Source organism: Chanos chanos, chromosome 4, assembly GCF_902362185.1.
Source record: "Chanos chanos chromosome 4, fChaCha1.1, whole genome shotgun sequence".
Classification (NCBI taxonomy): domain Eukaryota; kingdom Metazoa; phylum Chordata; class Actinopteri; order Gonorynchiformes; family Chanidae; genus Chanos; species Chanos chanos.
Genome location: NC_044498.1, coordinates 6465065 through 6482564, shown reverse-complemented (window position 1 = coordinate 6482564; position 17500 = coordinate 6465065). Strand labels below are relative to the sequence as shown.

General features: G+C 41.0%; 3 protein-coding genes across 5 annotated transcripts in view; 1 reads left to right on the top strand and 2 right to left on the bottom strand.

Moving 5' to 3' along the window:
* The window catches only part of hmcn1 (hemicentin 1), a 96568-nt gene extending 93658 nt beyond the window's left edge, over positions 1–2910 (top strand). The window contains exons 104-107 of the mRNA XM_030770868.1: positions 1117–1464; positions 1761–1880; positions 2009–2135; positions 2544–2910. Coding sequence (XP_030626728.1) covers positions 1117–1464; positions 1761–1880; positions 2009–2135; positions 2544–2910 — 962 coding nt within the window. The remainder of the gene's footprint in view (positions 1–1116; positions 1465–1760; positions 1881–2008; positions 2136–2543) is intronic.
* A 2617-nt stretch (positions 2911–5527) lies between these two features.
* On the bottom strand, positions 5528–8238 carry arpc5b (actin related protein 2/3 complex, subunit 5B). Of its 2 annotated transcripts, none has more exons than XM_030772216.1 (4): positions 8078–8238; positions 6932–7016; positions 6184–6360; positions 5528–5725 (listed from the first exon to the last, which is right to left on the bottom strand). In XM_030772216.1, exons 1-4 carry the CDS (start codon positions 8215–8217, stop codon positions 5663–5665), a joined length of 465 nt encoding a protein of 154 aa, XP_030628076.1. In that variant the 5' UTR covers positions 8218–8238; the 3' UTR covers positions 5528–5662. The 2 variants fall into 2 exon arrangements, with proteins under 2 accessions (XP_030628076.1, XP_030628077.1); XM_030772217.1 differs by having other exon boundaries at positions 6932–7004.
* Positions 8239–16031: 7793 nt separating this feature from the next.
* pla2g4ab (phospholipase A2, group IVAb (cytosolic, calcium-dependent)) overlaps positions 16032–17500 on the bottom strand; it is an 18055-nt gene continuing 16586 nt past the window's right edge. For both annotated transcript variants that reach the window (XM_030770357.1, XM_030770358.1), the window contains 2 exons: positions 17141–17298; positions 16032–16649 (listed from right to left, as the gene is read on the bottom strand). In XM_030770357.1, coding sequence (XP_030626217.1) covers positions 16512–16649; positions 17141–17298 — 296 coding nt within the window. In that variant the 3' untranslated portion in view covers positions 16032–16511. The remainder of the gene's footprint in view (positions 16650–17140; positions 17299–17500) is intronic.

Genomic DNA, 17500 nt, shown 5'->3' with positions numbered 1-17500 from the left:
ACTCTCTGGCTGTTATGCTGCTCAATGCCATCAGACTGCCTCTCCTCACTCCATCTCTCTCCCTCTCTCTCTTTCTCTCTCTCTCACTCGGATAATCTGTCACTCTCACTCTTACCACTGCGCTCTTGCAAAACACTGCTTCATCACCAAGCGACCAATCATAGCACTGGCCATGGCTATGACATCATTTCCTGTCATGCCCGCTTACATTGCTAGAGCACTGCTTTGAAAACCCTGGCCAAACTGCTGAGCCCCCTGTGAAAAGGGGGGCCCATACGCTGTATTTTTATTTTTATTTTATTTGATCATATTTATGTTGAAATTGGAGGGTACTGGGAGCTATAGTTTGAGAGAGATGTGAGGAGTAGATAGACCAGCATGGTGTTACAGTTGATAAAGAGAAGGAGCAACGGGTAAGTATATCTTCTCTCACTACAACAAGGCCAGAACCTCTCTCTTTCTCTCTTTTTCTGTCTCTTCATCTTTGACCTTGACTTTTGACCTCTTGCTTGGGATCTTGCCCTGTGATGCTATGCTTTGTAATGGCATTTATTGACTTTCCTTGAATGATAATTTTAATCAGGCTTTTTTTTCAGTCACACATATGTAACAGAAAGCCTTTTTACAGAACAGTTTTGTTGGCCATTTTTATGGCACATACAGTATATCAAACAAAACATACATTTAAAACGTATATTTGCAGGATAGCAGTATAGAAACAGATACAGTATATCTGTTTGAAATATATCAGATGAAATACATTTTAGACATGATTTAGGTTCACTTACTTTGAGTTTGATCATTCTAATTAAGCATCTGTATGTGGTAGCTTAAAAAAAAACATTGATCAGTCATGCATGTAGAACATGCCTGCAATAATGGGACATTCACTGATCCCAGTTTTCCTTCTCTCTCTCTCTCTCTCTCTCTCTCTCTCTCCTTGTCTTTCTTATTTTTTCAACCTCTCCCCCACTCTCATTTTGCCATTACCCTTGTCATCCTTCATCAACCCCCATACCTCTCCACTTTTATCCCACCTCTCTCTCTCTCTCTCTCTCTCTCTCTCTCTTTCTCTCTCTCTTTCACTTGGCCTTGTTGTTGTGTGTGTGAGATCAGATGTAAATGAGTGTGACATGGTGCCCCCTCCCTGCGCCCACCAGTGTGTGAACAGCCCTGGCAGCTACAAGTGTGTTTGCCCCCCGGGCCTGCACCTGCTGGGGGACGGCAAGTCCTGTGCGGGGCTGGAGAGGTTGCCTAGCTACCAGAGCTACTCATATGGCTTCAGGTCCTCTCAATCCTCCCCCCAACGCCACTACCACAGCCTGGCATCCCAAAGATTCCACTCCTACGCCACGGCCACCGGGGGGCGCCACAGGCCCAATGCCTCTCCCTCACGCAACCGCAGGGAAACCCTACAGAACAAATGTCCAGTGGGCTACCGTGCAAGCATGGGCCGTTGCCATGGTAACTATGCATCAGAACATCATAGAGGGGGAGGAGGAACCAGTGGTGGGAGTGGCTTCCGGAGATCTGTTCTTCCATACAGGGGTGTCATTTGTCCCGATAATGTCTTGTTACCGATACTTCTCGGTGGAGCATTTGTAAAATACATGCTATGAAGATAATGAGTGAGGAGAGGGTAAAACATTTACCCGTCCTAGCGGGGACTCTTACACGCAACTAGCTCGGATGTGTTTTTAAACAAGCGCCACTTCATTTTCCTTTTGTATCCACGTGTGCTTCTGTGTTTAATTTGATAGACATTAATGAGTGTGAGCAGAGGGACACGTGTCAACACGAATGCATGAACACACCCGGGAGTCACAAGTGTCTATGTCCCAGCGGCTACCGCCTCATGACCAACGGCAAAACATGCCAAGGTAAGACTGATGGGTAAAAAAAAACAAAAACAAAAAAAACCCCATCGCCCGAGGCTTTAAACTTTATTGTTTATCAGTGACATGAAGATCATTTGAAAGTGATTTGAAAATGTACTCTGTATTGACAGATATTGATGAGTGCTTGGAACAGAACATTCAGTGTGGAGCGAACAGGATGTGTTTCAACATGAGGGGGAGTTACCAGTGCATTGACACGCCCTGCCCTCCAAACTACCAGAGAGACCCCACCACAGGGTAACACCCATCTGCTCACAACACTCTCCTGGATATGACTGTGTGGATCTCTTACACAGAACAGGAACCTTTCTCAGATGCTTTTTCTGATAACTGGCTAACAAAGACGCATCCCCGAGACAGTGCTGCTTTACAATGTCACTTTGCTCCCGATTCTTCTCAGTTCGTTAGTCAGTCGCAGTTATTCGCTCAGCCACTCTTCGTTCACTCACTCATTCACACGCTCCCTCACTTACTCCAAACACTGACGTCTCATTCGTTGTCTTGAAAACTGTTCACCACTCTTCGCCTGTCTTTGACACTGGTTGGTCAGAACTCTGGTCTGTGATTCCACACACTCATCTAACTCTATCTCTTTCTCTCTCTCTCTCTCTCTGGCTCTCTCTCTCTCTCTCTCTCGTTCCTCAGCTTCTGTCTGAAGAACTGCCCTCCCAACGACCTTGAGTGCGCGTTGAGTCCGTACGCGCTGGAATACAAGCTGCTGTCCCTTCCCTTCGGCATCGCCGCCAACCAGGACCTCATCCGGCTGGTGGCCTACACCCAGGAGGGCGTGGTTCACCCCCGCACCTCCTTTTTACTGATGGACGAAGACGCCACGCTGCCTTTCGCCCTGCGAGATGAGAATCTCAAAGGCGTACTGTTCACGACACGCCCTCTTCGTCAGCCGCACACCTACCGCATGAGAGTACGAGCCTTGTCCTCCAGTTCGGACGGGGGCATCGAATACCAGACCAGCTTCATCGTCTACATCGCCGTCTCAGCTTATCCCTACTGAGAGCACTTTAGAGAGAGAGAGAGAGAAAGAGAGAGAGGGGGAGAGAGAGGGAGAGGAGGGGTGAAAATCGATGTTGTATATGTGTAATTGTGCACATGATGGAAAGGGGGCAAAGAGAGGCCAAGTGATTGAGTGTGTGAGTACATGTGTATATTTTTTGTGTCTGTTTTGTCATTAAGAGATTGTGTCTGAATGAGAGTCTGAGCGTGAGCGTGTGTGTGTGTGTGTGCGTGTGCGTTTACGTTGTAGATCCACCACTTGAAAAGAGGTTGAAAGATCATTACTGATATGTAGGGCCCAGCAGGCTGAGGTGTTTATCCTGCAGGGCCCCATGGAGACAGGGGCAATAGTGGTAAAAAAAAAAAAAAAAAAGGACTCAAGCCTGCCCCCTAGTGTTTCTCTAAAATGAGACTTCTGACGCTTGGCGGCAAGTTCACCTCATTCTGTGCTACCCTGTGATTCTGCCCCTTCGTAAAGCAATCCGACGGCCCCTGTGCCACAAGATCAGGCGATATTTGTCCGAATGTACAATCGTTCCTCTTTTCAGATTTAAAAGGTGGAGAGATAATAAAGAGGTCTGTAAGTTCACATGTATGTCTACCTATTAAATTATTGGGAAGTGCTTGAATATGCAAATTATGTGTAGTTTCTCCTATCTGATTGGTTGTTACAGATATTTAGTGACCGCTACCATTAGACATGATTGGTCTAACATGGTGCTGATCAAAGTTAATGCAAAATTTAAGTGGAGTGCAAGGGCATGACCCCGCCCCTAGCAGAGTAGAAGCTCATAACGGGTAAGCATTTCCTCTGAGACTGTTCTAAATAATGTAAAACGTGTCCATACTCTTCATCTGCAACAGTATTCACCGGAATTACCTTTACAGTCATTACAATCTCATCATTACAGGTTCATACACAGTAGGAACTTTCTTAAGTCTATGTTTAGTCAATAACAAAGATGTATTCTATTTTTTAAGATTTGTATATAAGTGTTTGTTTTTATTATGGAATATGTTTGCATACAGTACTGTATCTACCTTTTTTTTTTTAAAAAACAAACAATAAATGTACGTTCCAAAATCCATTTCTGATTTCATTCCTCCCAAGTAAAAAAAAAAAAAAATCCGCTATTATGACGTAAAACAAGACAATCTCACACTGCATGACACAGATTTGAAACTGACTCAAAACCATATATTTATAAATCTTTTATTATTTTGTCACAAAAAGGAGTAACATAAAAAAGGAGTATTTCATTTAGTAAGGCAGTATTTGAACCAGTTTGGTATTGGTCTCTGTAATTGGTCACAGGAGTATATTAGAAGTGAAAGGTTTACTGCATTGGAAACACAGGTTCCTGTGTTGAGATGCATTGGTTCTCGTTTAATGAGGTTTAAAGATAGTGATGACCTGCTTTGGAGCTGTATTACACTCATAATAAGCACACATGTCCAAGCATACATTAAAATGGCTGAGTACAGACACGAGTATTATCATAAACATTCACGCAGATTTATATACTGATCAACAGGAATCCAACAGCACACCGTGTTGGATACACTGACGAAGGTAAACAGACACAGGATCTGATCTGGCAAAACGTAACATGACTAGATGCAGTTAATGCCCCACAATGCCATTAGTGAAGTAAAGGATTAAGGAAATGGCCGCTTGACGAAAACCACTACAGTCCAAACATCTGTTCAGAAAAAGGTTGGCGTCGCAGACAGGATGCAACAAACGTGTTGAACGGAGCACGCTCAGTGGAACACCCAGTGAGGGCCTTCTGAACACTTTTAATTACAATGATTAGCTTTGATTTGTTTTTGTTGGATTCACAAAGCGGACAACAGAGGCGTACCTTGTGTTAATATGTGATAACTGTACTAATGCCCATCGGCTGGGAAGCGATTACTGCCCAATGACTGAATAGGATTATGTCTAGATGATGGGCAGGGCAGATGGGAAACCCTGGTGCGTTGTGGGGTATTAATCTTAATCTACGACAGGCGATTCAAACAGATACCCAAGCTAGTGTTGCCAGGGAATGAGGACCATGCTTTAACCCCACCCCCACTGGCAAAGTTGTCAGGATCCATCTGTGGCTGTGCATTTCAGGCCAGTGAGAATCGCCATGGCTACAAAAGGAAATGCTATTAACTCTCCAGGAAGTGCATTAATGGACATTTAAAATAATATAAAAAAATACAATAAAAAAAAAATTTACGACAAACATTTTTGCATTCTTAAGGTCAGAGGCCTTAAGATAGTTTTTGTTTTCCTGAGAGAGACTGAACATAAAATTAATAAGTGATGGCACCAGTGTGTGTGTGTGTGTGTGTGTGTGTGTGCATGCATGCGTGTGTGCATGTGAGAGTGTGAGAGACACAGAGAGAGAGAGAGAGAGAGAGAGAGAGAGAGAGAGAGAGAGAGAGAGAATGTGTGACTGTGATAGTGAGAGAGCAGATGTAAAGGAGAGAGGGAGAGAGAGAGAGAAAGAGAGAGAGAGAGAGAGAGAGAGAGAGAGAGAGAGAGAATGTGTGACTGTGATAGTGAGAGAGCAGATGTAAAGGAGAGAGGGAGGAAAAGCAGCGAAATCGGATATGAGGTTGAGTGCCTCTTAAGCACCGGCTGAGCACAGAGTCATCACTTTGATCTGAATGCGTAGGCAAAACTCTCCACTCCTCCGTGTTTCTGTGGGCGATATCAAGCTGCTCCTTCTCTCTCTCTCCCTCCATCTTTCAGTCTTTCAGACAGTTTTCCTGGCAGTCAAAACCCTCACTATACAGCCCACTCCTCCTGCAGCCAGGGCCTAGAGAAGAACACGGTAAAAAAAAAAAAAAAAAAAAAAAAAACACAACCAATGTTAGCTAGGCTATTTAAGCTAATACTAAATTTAGTGTGAAACATACGTCATTTGTAAAGGCCCAGCTTGTCCTGCAGCCAGGGCCTGGAGAAGAACACAGTAAAAAAAAAAAATACAACCAATGTTAGCTAGGCTATTTAAGCCAATACTAAATTAAGTGTGAAACATACGTCATTTGTAAAGGCCCAGCTTGTCATAGTCTAAATTTACACTTTCTATCACTGAAATATAATTTCCAAAACAGATGCATGCAAATGGTGAGTATACATCAGACTCCACGTGAGGTTCCGGGGGGGTTGGGGGGGGGGGGGGGGGGGGGTTGCTGAAAGTTTAATTCTGCTCAGAATGTCCTTGTTTCTGGTTACACTTTGTTTTGTCATTTTTAGATCAGTAAGAGCACAGACCTTTTCGTGCCACTGGAGTAGGACAGCGCTGCTGTTCTCTGAGGGACGTTCAAAGCCTTTATAGATGTATTTCATCAGCAAGTCCACGCTGTTCTTATCCAGAGACTGTACCGCTTTCTCTATGTCACTGCTCTTAAAGGAACTCAGGACTTTTAAGACCAGGCCCTCTGCACGGTCCTGTACAAACCACACATACACACACACACACACACAACACAACACAGTGCTTAGAAACAACAGTCTCAAAGATGGAAACCTGTAGGCACACAGGCAATCCCATGCATTATGTGTAGAAAGTGTTGCACATAATGAATGAAGCCTACTTACTGTCTAGTTTAAGTGCCTTCAGAGTTTAACAGTAACAATGAACACAAACAACGAAGACACAGACATAAGATACCACTAGCAGTTTTGCACTGACATATACATGCTAAGTAGTTAAACTCCTACAAGCCCCAGTGAAGTTCAGTATTGAATTGACAGAAAAAGGGAGTATACAATCAAATAAATCAGTGAAATTTTAATTTATTGGAGCTCAGACCCTCAGCATACTTGTTTCAGTCTAGATGTGGCGAAGGAGACTGTGGGCATGTTGTCACTTGTAAGTAAATCGTATGTTTCATGAACTGAAAATCCTGGCCTGAGGCACAACAGCAGGGGAGAAAATGTGAGCCTTGTGAATATTAAAATCATCAATTCATCAGCAAATCAACACTTGGACATCAACCAATCAGAACTACATAATCACCTTGACAGCTTGGTTCTTTGTGTTGATTGGTGGGTTCTTCAACACTGCTTGTAATGCTCCCATGAGATTCCCTGTGGAGTCTGAGGTTAAGGAAACAGCTGGGAGATTAATGCCGTTAATACTATAAAAAATTCTCTTTTTGTCCAAAGTAACAATATACCTGTAGCTTCAAAGAAATAAGCATAATTTTAATTACTATTTGACTCAACATAACTTCACAGACAAGGGCAAATAAACTCTAGTGCCTGCTAAAGACAGGAAATGTGGCTCAGAAACATTCAACACTGACATATAAGGAGATGAAATCAACTTCCTCATTGGTCACAGCGTCAAATTATGACCGTTTGCAAAACTAGCCACCCTGATTAACAACCAGACTGAAAGATTTTGCGCTCGTTTAAAGAACTGAGAGAGATTTTCTGTAGGGGGGTTGTTAAAAGCACTTCTGGAATGTGGTTATACAACAAGTCTGGACAAAATTAGACTGCTAAAACAGCTTCAATTCCTGCATTCTTTACTGAGTGGAACTCAAAGATGCCAAGGTGAAATGGAGCAAGTTATTTACAGTCATAGCACTGAATAACACAATCGACAGCCTGCGAATGAAACACAATCGTCTCCTCTGACACTCTTTTTGTCACAGACATCTCGTAATCTGAACACATACTGGTAATTTTAGACGGAAAGGCTTGACTTTCCCTATTCCTTAAATGTGGAATTTTTTTCATTGAGTGGCTACAACCTAGTACCAGGAAGCATCCCGATGTTTAGTCTAGCTGGCATTAAGGTGGCATTGCTAACTACATGACGAGATTTTCCTGGCACACCTGCTGAGCTGTCAAACTGAGAAACTGACCCTTTAAATTTCAAAATTCATAGCGGTTTATGCAAGACCTTAGCTACAAGGCTGTATTTGTTTCTCTACGTTTGCAAATGTCAGGAGATTCATTTGTCTGCTGACTCAATTGTTATATCATGTTATAACCTAAATAGCATCATTAAGTTCAGCGTCATATAAAGACACTTAGGTTACCAACCAGGGTTTCGTTGCAAACCTTCATTGGCTCTCCTAAATTATTTCTCCGGAAAGACTCAGACAGCATGCACAGAATTCGGTAAATGTGCCAGCGTCAGATAAAAGGATATTGTCTGATGAGAGAGTCCACTTCAGCCTCATCTGGACCCAGTTGATTTTCTCCTCCATCTTCCTCGTCGACAAACTTATTCTCATCATATTCATCCACATCCACCTTCCTAAAACGATCGGAGACCGTGTTCTTCGACATGATTAGACTAAACCTCTTATTTAAAACAGCAGTACTGTACGTACCGGCTTAATACACATAAGGTTCTACTAGCTCTCTGCTAGCTAACTAACAGTGCTGGCTTCCTCCCTGTCATTTATTTCACTTCCGTATAGAACGCCACCAAGTGCTATGTTCCAGACCTGCAATAAATCAATTACTTAAACGAGTTCACACCGTTTAAACGTGCATTTTTCAGCCTTTTTCATTTCAGCGACTCGGTTCATTGTAAACCAATGGTAATCAATCATAGATATAAATTGAAAATATTCTCCACCACGAATGTAAATTTATGTGGAAATTAATAGATGACTGGAAAAAAACAAGACTAATTTTCTTAATTATGGATGCAAAATAAATAAATGACGTCGAAAAAGGAGAGATGAAGAGAGCAATGCTGCAACAGGCTTATGCGTGAATCCGTGGAGGTCACAGTGGAAATAATGGCAGACGTCATTAACCACAAACCCTACATGGTTCGTGTTTTTAATTTGTGGTTTTGTTAAAGAGAGTCAGAGAGGGTGGGGGTGTTAAAGATACGTCAAACGGCCATTCCTAGCATATGAGCGAATGTAATCTGCTTTTATTTTATGCTCTTTTATTTTCTGAGGTTATTCTCCTTCGATTAATTTTTTCTGAGTGGCGGCTTCTCGTGCACAGTGGTCAGAACATCCGGCCATCACAATCACATCATATGCATTCGCATGCCCTCCGCGTTTAATTGGAGAGCCGGAAATTTCTTTTTCCTGAGAAGATGAAAGAAATTTTTGCCAGTTAACTGCTCATTGGTTGGGCCTCTTTCAGACAGATAGCATCAGGTTGTGGAGAAACGGTAATCCAGTGTTTACAACTAAATCAGCCTTTCCCACTGAATCCTCAAGGGGGTGATATAGACATATCTAGATTGCCATAGTTTAGTCATTGCTAGGTTGTCATAGATATTCGCGAAGTATCGTGCAAAGAGGAAAAACACTGTCCGTTTAATTTAGGTCAATTTAATGCACGGCGATGGTTCAAGGGCGTACCTTTTCTGTGAACACAGTAGGCTACCTTCTGGAACGATCTATCAATCTTTCACACAATATTCATTGTGCCTTGACAGCAAATATTAGTGTAGTAGGTTGAAAAAGCGGAGGGGTATCTACATTCGACAAGCACGCTCCAGGCCCGCTTTAAAGAGGAAGTTCAATTTGTTGACATATGACATATTCAATATGTTGGGCATATTTTGCCGATTGCCTAGTTGTTGTCAAATCATTTTACAAATGTTTTAAGTTTAAGAGTTTATTTGTCATATGCAGGTTGACACAGGGTCAACGGTACAATGAAATGTGTGAGAAGAGAGAAACAGGTCAACTCAGCAATAAGAGCACAAGGAGTAGAAGAGCAAAACAGGGGATTAAGAGTAGGGGAATAAGGAGTATACTGAGAAAGAAAATATAAAAGAGAGGAGAAAATATAAAAGAGAGTTATAAATATATAAAAGGAGTTAACTATAAGAATATAAAAGAAAAATATAAAAAGAGAGGTATGCGTAATGAACAATAAGGAACATGGAGGGTGCACAATAAATATAACAGAATATGGAACAGAATATGAAATATATACACTATATACATGTGAAGGACGCTTAGATTTAAAGTTTAAAGTGGCGAGTGTGAACAGCGGTATTGCACATGGGGGATGTACAGCTTTATGTACCAGTGTAAGTGTCAGTGCAGTATCATGTAAACATTGTGAATCATAGTAACCTGTGAAGGTAGACAGTGCAGTGCAAGTTAGTAGTGCATTTCAGTAATGTTATTTCAGTAGACCAATGTTTACCAGCGTGTTTGTTGTTTCATTTTGAAATGGTACAAATGTATCAGATCTCTGCTTTCACAAACTGACCAAGCGAAAATAACTTCATATAGCCAACTGTTTTAAAGAACACTAGTATGCTGCACCTCCTAGTCTTCTGTCAAGAGTTCAGAATTGTGTGTGTGTGTGTGTGTCCATTTGACATTTTTAAAAAAAAACTACTGAGTAATACATGGTTGACTCTTTTAATGGTAGACTAAATTAAGATGAGTTCCAGAGAGGGGCCAAACGAACACAACATCTAATAATATTTCATCTTTATATTGTCAAAATATAACTATGGTGTGGTGTGATGTAAAAATGAATATATACCAGGATTGTTATTGCTGTTACACTGTGAAGCTGTAATAATAAGCAACATAAAGGAACTACAAAAATTATTTGCAAAATAGTTAAGTATTTTGAACTAGGCGTTTGTGTTTACTACGAAGTTGGAGGCTTATATAATTCAACAGCAAGCAACAGAGGGCGCCACGAGCTAAGAAATTCTTTCATAGGAGGAAACCCACGCAGACACGGGGAGAACATGAAAAGTCCGCAAAGGAAGGACACTGGCTTCCCCGACGGAATCGATTCTGAGACCTTGTTGCTGTGAGGCGACAGCGCTAGCCACTGCGCCGCCCGACCTCTCAACATGTTTTTGTCCTTTTGACCAAGCCTGATAGTATTCATTATGGGGGCATACATTTATGCAGCCTTTTAAAACTTATATAAAAAAAAACACCCCGACTTCTGAAAAATGTCATTAAATTACATTGTATAATGGCTTATCTTTAATTTATTAATTACATGAAACACATATACATACATGACCTTGGCTATACAACCATAAATGTGTGTCTACATTCCTGCAAGCACACGCACACACACACTTTGAATAAACACTGCCTCACACGATAATTCTTTTTAATGTACACAAAAATGTCATGTCCTCTCCTCCCCATGAGATTTCTAAAAAAAATTTAAAGGACATTTAAGGAAGATAAATGTCTATCTGAATACATTTCTACCTAAACACATCCCTTTTACATTACATAGCCCCATTTACTAAAACCATCCACCCCACTAACTGACGGAAAATACATTTTATCCTCTAAAGTTTGTCTAAAGTTTGATGAATGACTTCACCACCGCTCTCTAGACTGGACCAGTGACGCAGGAGCAGTGACGCTAGAGCACTGTCAAATGATTTTTTGCGCATTTTTTTTTTTTAGCTCAGAGCTTGCACAGTCATCTGGCTCATTCTCGCCCACCCACATCAAACAGGCCTGTGTGTGTGTGCTTGGTTCAAACTCAGGACTCGAAAGGATGGAGATGATTTGTTGGAATTGGTTCCTGACTGGGTCATTAACCAAGAAAAAAAGTTTATTTGTGCGTGCGTGCGTGCGTGTGTGTGTGTGTGTGTGTGTGTGTGTGTGTGTGTGAAAAACAAAAGTAAACTAACACTGAAACGTTCTCGTTTAACACTTAGTTCCAGAGCTAATTTTTTTCTCTTTCCTTTTCTTTTTTCTTTTCTTTTTTTGTTCTTTAGGGATATGTTGGATAAGAAAACTTCTTCTCCGCCTTCAAAGAAAAGTGCCGGTCTTAAACTGTAGCAATTTGGACTGTTGTCACAATGCTTGTTTGAACTGTTACATTACAGATTGCTAATGGGCCGTGTAAGGACAATTGGTGTGGGGCCACTGACAAAAGCGTGACACACAGCAATGCTCTCTGTGTAGTCTAGCCACGTTTTATCTGTCTTTTCCTACCTACCACAGTGAGACGTGGAAGAAAGAGAGACAGAGAGAGAATTGAATGACTGTTCGACATGGACGTGCAGGAGTCTGCGTTTGACCCGTGAAGCAACGGGCACCAACAGACAGAGCGGAGCGGGGCGGGGCTTAAAAAAACGTAGATTGGCATAAAACGCTCGCCGCATACACTATTTGACTGTATGAACTTCATGGAACAAACAAGCATTACAAAAAAAAAGAAAAAGAAAGACAAGAAAAACCCCTAAACACAATGAAAAGTAATTCAGACAGGCCGTCTGTTGTCACAGTGAATGACTAAAAAGAAAAGGTAGCAGAACAGAAGAGAATACAAAACACCTACACAAACTCTTTAACAGCCATCAGCAATTACAACACTGGGGTAATGGCATGAAAAAGGCCACTCGGCTGAGGCTGTTTGGAACCTGGCTGTCATGCATAAAGCTGCGCTGTCACGGAACGAGCCTGACAGTTTTGAAGTGCAGAACTGCATTTCAGACGGCTTATGGCTGGTTTCGAGATGTCATACTGACGTTTGCATGCAAAACAATCGTAAAGAAGACTTTGGAGGGGTTGAAATTTCATGGACTCTGGGTTCTGATCCTGCCGAAACCATAATTGAATGACATCACACAATCACGTCCTCCATCTTGCTCCTCTAATTACCCTTTAACCCAGATCTGGACCTCAGGCACTGTGTTTTATGCTTGTTTATTTATTATGTTTATTATATATATAAAAACATAAAACAAATGTGATGATTATTGTTTGTCTGGTACTAACCCAGAATGTACTTTAATGTTTCAATAATACAGTGGGAGAGTAGCATTTAACCCATGTGATGACATGGTTAACCACTCAACATCAAACAAGCTCCTGAAAAGTTGTTTTGTTAGTGTCAGTGATCTTACTCAGAAAGAGGCATTCGCTTTGCCGTGTTGTGTGGTGGTGATGTGTCAGCGACGCTGTGACAGAAATCTAAAATAACTGGTTTGTCAAGCGATAGCATCTCTCATTTCGATATAAATTAACCTACAATCTGATTTCAAAATAACACGTATTTGGATGCTCTTCCAAAGCATAGAAAAACAATATGTATTTATACATTAATCAGCTGAATAGGCTTCTGCAGAGGTGCCTATTCTTGGTGCCTCTCCTAAATAATATCTCACAACCAGTTGGGCCAAAAGGACGGTGAGTGTTAGAAAATTATTGGAACGTGAAAAGACAGTTTGTACACTGTTATCAGACACTGGCATGTCCAAATAAGATTACAGCTAATAAGTTTACAGTTAGCACAAAGATTAGCATAAGATTTGGGCAAAAGCATATTGGAGCTTGGTAAATTTATCACGATTTAGCTGCTACAGACTACGACAGGCTTCTCCTTCACCCGCGGCACCATCTAAGGCTCTTCACTACCTTAATGTATCTCCAGCATCATAATTGTGACTACTTCAGCCTTGCTTAGCTTCAGTGACTGATTAGGAAGAACTTGTTTATCCAGGCGTGTTCTTAATTCATACTTAATAATCCCTGATAATGGACAAATTTGGGGATTACTGTGGTCTGGTGTTAGCTAACCCGTTGTGGTAGCTTTCCCGCGTCGGCCTTGGATCAGAATTATCATATTTGACTTATTAGTCCCACTGACCCCTGATTACCTAACTATACCTGGGTTAGTTCGACCCGATCAAACTTTAATAAATTGCCTGGGAACTGTAGGGAGCTCTGGGAACCTTGAGAAGTTTAAGGAGTGTGTGAACTCAAGACTACTAAAACACAAGACTGAGGTGGACTTAAACATAAATATTATTTCAATGATGACTCTGTTTGGTCATCTCTAAAATTTCTTCGTGTAGAACATTCTGGTAAGGCTTTCAGAAGTCTTTGATCCATTAACAAAAGACACATTTCAGAGCCCGTGGAAACAGTGGCTCCAAATTTTGAACACAGAAAAATCACCAGCTTTGTTTAAATTCAGTTTAACACATTTTCCCTTTAAAATGTGTAATGTGTTTGTGAAGTGGAAGGGTTCTCAGGTTTGTAACCAAACCTTCTTTTATTCCAGTCCAAGTGTGTGGAGAGGATTTCTCACTGGCATTAGCTTGTTCCAGTCAGCCAGTAGTGGGCTGATTCATACTGGGTGGCCCTCTATGTGTTGTAAAAGTAGACAAAAGGCAGAGAGCATACAGACACTAGACTGTGTGTGTCTGAGGTCTTGTCCGCCCCGTCCATGAACCGGATCTCTGAAAGATGGACTGCTTTCAGAAGTTATCCTGCGCTGGGACTCTAAAACACATATGGATGACTTTATGACTTTAGTAGCAAATCTTGAGTTTATATCAGAACACGAATGATATTTTACCTTCCGTATTTGTTATTCATTTACTTACTTTTATTTTACCAGGTGTAAATTTCTGGTAAAATGGTGGTTAATAAATCAAATATGAGGGAGGTAAAATATAACCTTTGTTGAAGATTTTATTATAATAAAATATCCAATATCATTTTATACCTATTGAGACATTCAGACTATAGATGTCTGTGTATGTTAATTTGCTCTGGAATTTAACAGACATTTTTGACACCTTAATAGGCACTTTGTGGAACTTTCTCACTGTGAAACTGACAAGACAGACAAAATTTATGAAAACTGGTCTTCTTGCAGTCAGCTCAAATGGCCCAAAGGCCTGACCAATGAAAATGCAGTTTCAAAACACTAGACATGTGGTTTACACAGAAGAGAGAGAAAAAGAAAAAAGAAGAGAGAGCTAAGTCTGAGTAAGAGAGAGAGAGTGAGAGCGAGAGCAAGAGAGAGAGAGAGAGATTGTGTGTAATGGGCTAATAGAGAGGTTGAGGTTTGAGTGTTTCACTTTTCAAACCAACTGCTGTGCAACACATCTGCAACACTTGGAAAACTGCCAAATGTATGTAGAGAAGGGTTAAAACAGAAAAAAAGTGATTAAAGACTGAAGCCAGGGGCACAATTCAGCTGCTCTTATACAATAAAGTTATACTTTATTTTACCAGTGGGACACATACAAAGATATTACTGTTGAATGTAAACACTGTATTACTTTTAATACAAAATGAATAAAATGAATCTTCAAAATGAATCTTCTAAGCACAGCTAATTCTACAAATGAAAAATATTTTCCACCATACATATATATTTTTGATACATATTTAATTAAGCTTATAAGTAGTCTGTTATTTAAAAAAAAAATAGAAAAAGAAAAATTATTCTAAACAAATTATACTAACAATGATTATCCACTGTAAAAATCATACATGCATCCACACACACACACACACACACACACACACACACTGAGACATAGGAACGTGGCTGTTGTTGTAAGATCATACCACATTTTCTCATTAAAAAAAAAAACAAAACGTTTTTCTGATTGTTTGTATCAGCAAAGACAGTCCAGCAATGCCATGCCCCTAGTGTTGTGCTGAGTGCTGAGAGGTCCATATGCCGAGTTAAATATCAGCAGTCAGATTCCAGAGGCAGACAAAGGGCCAGGCAAACATGCAGCTCACGTCTGAGCTTCACATCGCTGTAGGTGTAGTGCGTAAAATTCCATTGACTACTCTCCTCTCAAGGAGGTGAAGAAGAGGGGTACGTCTCCTCCCCTCCCTCTTTTCTTCTGCACAGTCTCGTCTTCTCTCTCCACCTCCCACACCTCCTCACATCACCCGATCTCATTTCCACTGGAGGGAGGGGACTACGGGGTGGGGGGGGGGCGGAGGGGGGGGGGGGGGGGTGCAATACCTGTCTGACAACTAGGTAAGAGGAGAAGGAACGGTAAATGCTATTCTCCCCCTCGCCACCTCACTGTTTGACACAGGAAAGGGAAATGATTCAGCAGAAATAAGTCCGCCTACTGACAGCCTGAAATAACACATATAGGAAAATAAACACATTAATGGTGTAGTAATGACATGCCTTTAGGCCACTGAGAGAGAGGGAGAAAGAGAAAAAGAGAGAGCCTGTTGCCTTGGTTTCACACTTTGTTTTGCATTTGAGATCCTTGGTATAATGTCGGAACACTCTTTAAATTAATAAACATAATTCAGATGTTTGAGGTATTCCCAAGACCACATTTTAAGTTGTTTTCATAGTTGCCATCAAACAGACTTTGACGCTTCAGGGTTCCAAACTGTTGTTGTCATTTGAAATACAAGGGGCTGCTTGGTTGAAATATTAGCAAGGATTGTGAGACTGGAAACCTTCCATAGCAAAGAGACCCATACGTACAATATATTTACAAATAATGCTGAGCACATGGAAATCTTTATTCACTCTTTAAGGTGTATATAGGTGTTTGGGAATCCCCATACCACAGTTTCCTGAACTTGGCATGTTTGAAAAAACATTTTTTTTAAAAAATGTGCAAAACACACGGTCTCCATGGTTTCAGTTTATCTCAAGAGATTAGCAAAGCACTTGAGGTCTCTCGCTGTTTTGGGTTTTCCTTTTTTTTTCTTCTCCTTTTTGTTTTTTTTTTTTTTTAGGAACAGCCAAATCACCATGCATTTCATTTGATGGAGAAATTATCATGATTAAAAATGAGAAGTTTTTTTTTTTTTTTTACAGAACAAGATCGAGTCGGCCGTTAAGTCGAGAGGTCGGCCAGTCACCCGCAGTCCTCAGTTCCGCGCCTTTCCTCTGGTCTCCCTCTTTAAGAACTTTTTGTTCTGGATCTCGTTGAGCGAGAGGGACACGGAACAACGAGATGGGTTCTCCTTTCGATAAACGATGCTTTCCTTTATGGCCTCTTTGATTACCTGAGGAAGAAGAGCAGAGAAGGTTATGGGAACATATAACCCCGGGCTGAACATACATCCCTAACCAGGAAATACCAAGCATGAAACACTTAAGGCTACAGTTCACCTACTTTTCCGGTAAAGCCTGACCAAATCCCAAACGATCCCGCTGAGACATTTGTCTTTGAAAAGTCATCAGTGGCCTAGCATTTTTTTTTTTTCAACTGAGTTTTATCAAAGTCTGGAACTTGTCAGATTTTTCAAACTGAGTTTGCTCCTCACACACACAAACTGAGTTTGCTACTCACACACACGAACTGACTTTGCGACTCAGTTTGTCTCAGTTTTCGCACAAGTCTGGAACATAATGTTCACATCGAGCAACAAACCAAATTCTAGAACCTTCCGGAACCATTAATGTGTTCCAGACAGCCAGAATATTCAAACACCAAATAAATTAGGATGTTAGAAGGACATCACAGTCCTACACATCTTGGTGGTACTGGACTGACCTCTATGTTGTTTAGGGTATTGAACTCCATGAGGTCATGAAGTTGTTTGAAGGCCTGGTTGGAATATTGGAAGTTAAAGGTGGAATATGGTGTTTCGGGATCGTCAAAGATATCGAAGTCTGCAAACTCCTTCTCTTGCTCAGTCTCCCGGGCAACGCCTGCAAAAGAAAGAGCAGTTAATTCGTTTTTAGAAGCCAACAGATGATATCTAATGGAATGAAAATATGGTTCTATGTAAAAGCACTCTTATACATTGTTGTAATGACAACAAAGAGTTAACAGAATGTCATACTAAATGTCATACTAATTCATTTACATGTACAATAATGTTGAAACCACAGTACATTCCCAGTTATGTAA

What these genes read in the sequence shown, in the direction of transcription:
- arpc5b (XM_030772216.1), bottom strand. Translation starts at nt 8,217, where the DNA reads ATGTCGAAGAACACGGTCTCCGATCGTTTTAGGAAGGTGGATGTGGAT. An exon ending in CAAAGAACCAAGCTGTCAAG is followed by an intron (nt 6,361 to 6,931) that starts GTGATTATGTAG and finishes TGGTTTGTACAG; the next exon opens with GACCGTGCAGAGGGCCTGGT. An exon ending in TACTCCAGTGGCACGAAAAG is followed by an intron (nt 5,726 to 6,183) that starts GTCTGTGCTCTT and finishes GTTCTTCTCTAG; the next exon opens with GCCCTGGCTGCAGGAGGAGT.